This window comes from Pinus tabuliformis, chromosome 9 (assembly GCF_031772625.1).
Source record: "Pinus tabuliformis cultivar Carrire ecotype Pingquan chromosome 9, CPIR1, whole genome shotgun sequence".
In the NCBI taxonomy this organism is placed as follows: domain Eukaryota; kingdom Viridiplantae; phylum Streptophyta; class Pinopsida; order Pinales; family Pinaceae; genus Pinus; species Pinus tabuliformis.
This window is the reverse complement of record NC_142307.1, coordinates 1,107,042,433-1,107,045,225: the sequence shown is the minus strand read 5'-3', so window position 1 is coordinate 1,107,045,225 and position 2,793 is coordinate 1,107,042,433. Positions and strand designations below refer to the sequence as shown.

General features: G+C 43.9%; 1 protein-coding gene across 1 annotated transcript; it reads right to left on the bottom strand.

The window, feature by feature from the left end:
- Positions 1 to 1,345: 1,345 nt before the first annotated feature.
- Positions 1,346 to 2,164, bottom strand: LOC149152532 (uncharacterized). The gene has a single exon (XM_089443511.1). The coding sequence runs from the start codon at positions 2,162 to 2,164 to the stop codon at positions 1,346 to 1,348; it is 819 nt and encodes a 272-aa protein (XP_089299637.1).
- Between the last annotated feature and the right edge of the window lie 629 nt (positions 2,165 to 2,793).

Here is a 2,793-nt window from a genome sequence, read left to right as displayed (position 1 = left end):
AATGTCTTTACCCTTCCTGCTCCTGTTCTCCACCTCTGCATTATGCTGCTCCTCTGTTCCTCTAAAATTTTGCCTGGTTTCCATGTTACCCGTGGCTCTGTCGCACAAAGATCCCTGGTTTTCAAAGGCCTTAGTTTTTCGCTGCTTCCCCTCAACTGCAATCTCCGAACCTCCCCAAATTAGGAAATCACATAATGATTTTGCTTTCGTCCTGCTTTGGTTATATAGCATTTTTCTGTCCTCGGGGTACCACCTTGGTTCAACTTCCGATTGCCGCCGGTAGATTTCCGATATGCCGCTGCCTTCGACCATCATTCCTCTATTAATTTCCTCTGCTGTGAAGTCTGACGAACCGCTCCCATCTCCTCTAATGTCTCGAGCATTAATTGCCTCACCTTGTGTGTACTCCTGACCATTCGCCCCTCCCGCCGTCGCTGTACTACCTCGTAACTTCTGATCATATACCCTGTAATCTGTTATGATATCTTTATCCGGGCCCGATTGAACAATGTTCATAATTCGGGATCTCCACTTCCTTTTATTGATCCAGCTCACTGATCCATGTATTTCCGTCGGTGGCTTGATCATGATCAGCCTTTATGATGTCCGCCAGCTCCTTCCACTCCCTGTTCCCCTCCACGGCTCTCCACTGACTGTCAATCGTGCTGCCACGTCCCCTGCAGCCCCAATTGGCCAGCCAATCCGCTGCCTGGTTCCCTCTCCTTCGAACATGATTTATTATTCTGTATTCAATTCGTTTTAAAAGATCTGCAATTTCCTAAACAATGCCCGCAGTCCGCCAGCTATTAGTGACTTTCTCCCATCCTCGCCCATTGTTAAGCCTCCTCAGCATGTCCACTGCAATCTGCGAGTCACCTGTGATTTCCAGATTAGTGTAGCCATTTCTTATAACAATCCGTAATCCTTGATGCAAAGCCCAGAACTCGGCCTCGTTATTAGTCATCTCGCCTCCCCAATCTGCAAATATCCACCTTACTTGGTTATTGTTGTCTCTGAAGATGCCACCAAAGCCAGCTTCGCCTGGGTTCCCCTTCGAGGCCCCGTCGAAGTTAAGCTTAACGAAGTGATCTCTAGGATACCTGAATTTATCAGGGCTTTGAATCCTCATACCGTGACGACCCGTATGCTTAACATGGACCATCTCAAATTTTAAATTTAATTTGCTCAGGATTCCTTGTTCTACCTGGTTCGCCTTCCAGTCTTCTCCCTCCCACTTATCAACTAAGATTGTTTCTCGCATTATCTCGACCACCCGTTCCCAAATTACCTCTGGTTCCTTAGTGGAATTCTGAAATACCCTCCGATTTCTCTCCTTCTAGACCATCTAGAGTATAAATCCAAAGATAAGATTCCATGCCCTCTGGATAACTCTGCATTGAAAGGTTTCCTTACTCCATTGAAAAACCAGTTCATTAAATTCTCTGATATTTATTCCAGATTTATTGAAAGTTCGTTTGGTGTTCGTCCACAGTTTCTCTGCAAACGGACAGTTGACCAATAGATGATCCCTAGTCTCTCCATCATTGTTGCACAGGTAACATCTCGAAGGGCCATTGAATCCCTTTTTCTGAATACGATCCCAGGTTAGGATTTTGTTCTTAGAGGCCAGCCAAGCGAAAATGGACACTTTCGGCCACAAATTGCTTTCCCATATTGTTTTCCAATCCAAATTCCTATCACCTCTGTTTTGAGTATCCATTAGGTAGTAAGCCTCCTTGGTTGTAAACAAACCTTTCATGGAATTCCCCCACCTGAGGATATCCTTGCCATTACGAGCTCTGATTTTCCTAGATCCAACTTCTTTCCTGTAAGCTTCTTGGAGGTCTGTGCTAAGCTCTCGGTCCCACTCTACCGGGTCTACCCAAACTCTCCATCCCTCTTCCATATCATTTACCTTCCAGTAATCTCTTACACAGGTTCTGTCTCCTTCAATTCTGCCCCGAATCTGGTGAAGGTTCTGAAGTCTACTCAATCTTTCTCTTTGTTGCCACCTGTCTTCCCAGAAATTGGCCTCTTCTCCCCCCCGGATTTCCCAGAAAGTATGTTTTTCCACCAGATCCCTGTTCTGACAGGCTAATTCCCAAATTGTGGAGCCTTTGGGAGTTTCCTTCTGTCTTAGGATCTCGACCGGAGAGTCAGGCATTCTGTATTTTGTCTTCCATATGGTTTTCCAGAGATCATTTCCCCCTCTGAGCCATCGCCACCATAGTTTGGCTCCCAAGACTCTGTTGAGAACTTCAGGGTCCCTCAGCCCCAACCCTCCTTTCTCCTTTCTTTCCGTTAGCTGACTAATATTGTAATTAATAATTATTAGGTATATTATATAGATTTAAGTTTTATTCAATATTTATATAATATTTTTAATAGTTATAACAGAGGATTGAGTCTAAGGGAGTGTTACATTAGTTTAATTTTCAAATGAGATTAGGTTAACTTAATGCTATGTTGGTCAAGTCTGTTATATAAAAATTAATCAAGTCTGTAATTAGTAATTAATTAGGCAAAGGGCATGATCCATTCACCAAGAGGCACCCAAGGCAGTATTTAAGCCAGGGGCCTCCCACATTTGTAATCATCTTTCAATTTATTAATAATATATGTATTTATTCAGAGTGATTCACTCAATTTGGTATCAGAGCAAGCTCACTCCTCGGGACTCTATTGTTGCTCGACCTGTTGCCATCATTTTACTTTGACTGTCATTGTCCCTATACTCTCATGTTCGTCATGGTTATGCCTATCCACTCGGTCCTCACACTACTCACCGTGTCG

Coding starts and splice junctions, on each gene's coding strand:
- LOC149152532 (XM_089443511.1), bottom strand. CDS start 2,164: ATGCCTGACTCTCCGGTCGAGATCCTAAGACAGAAGGAAACTCCCAAA.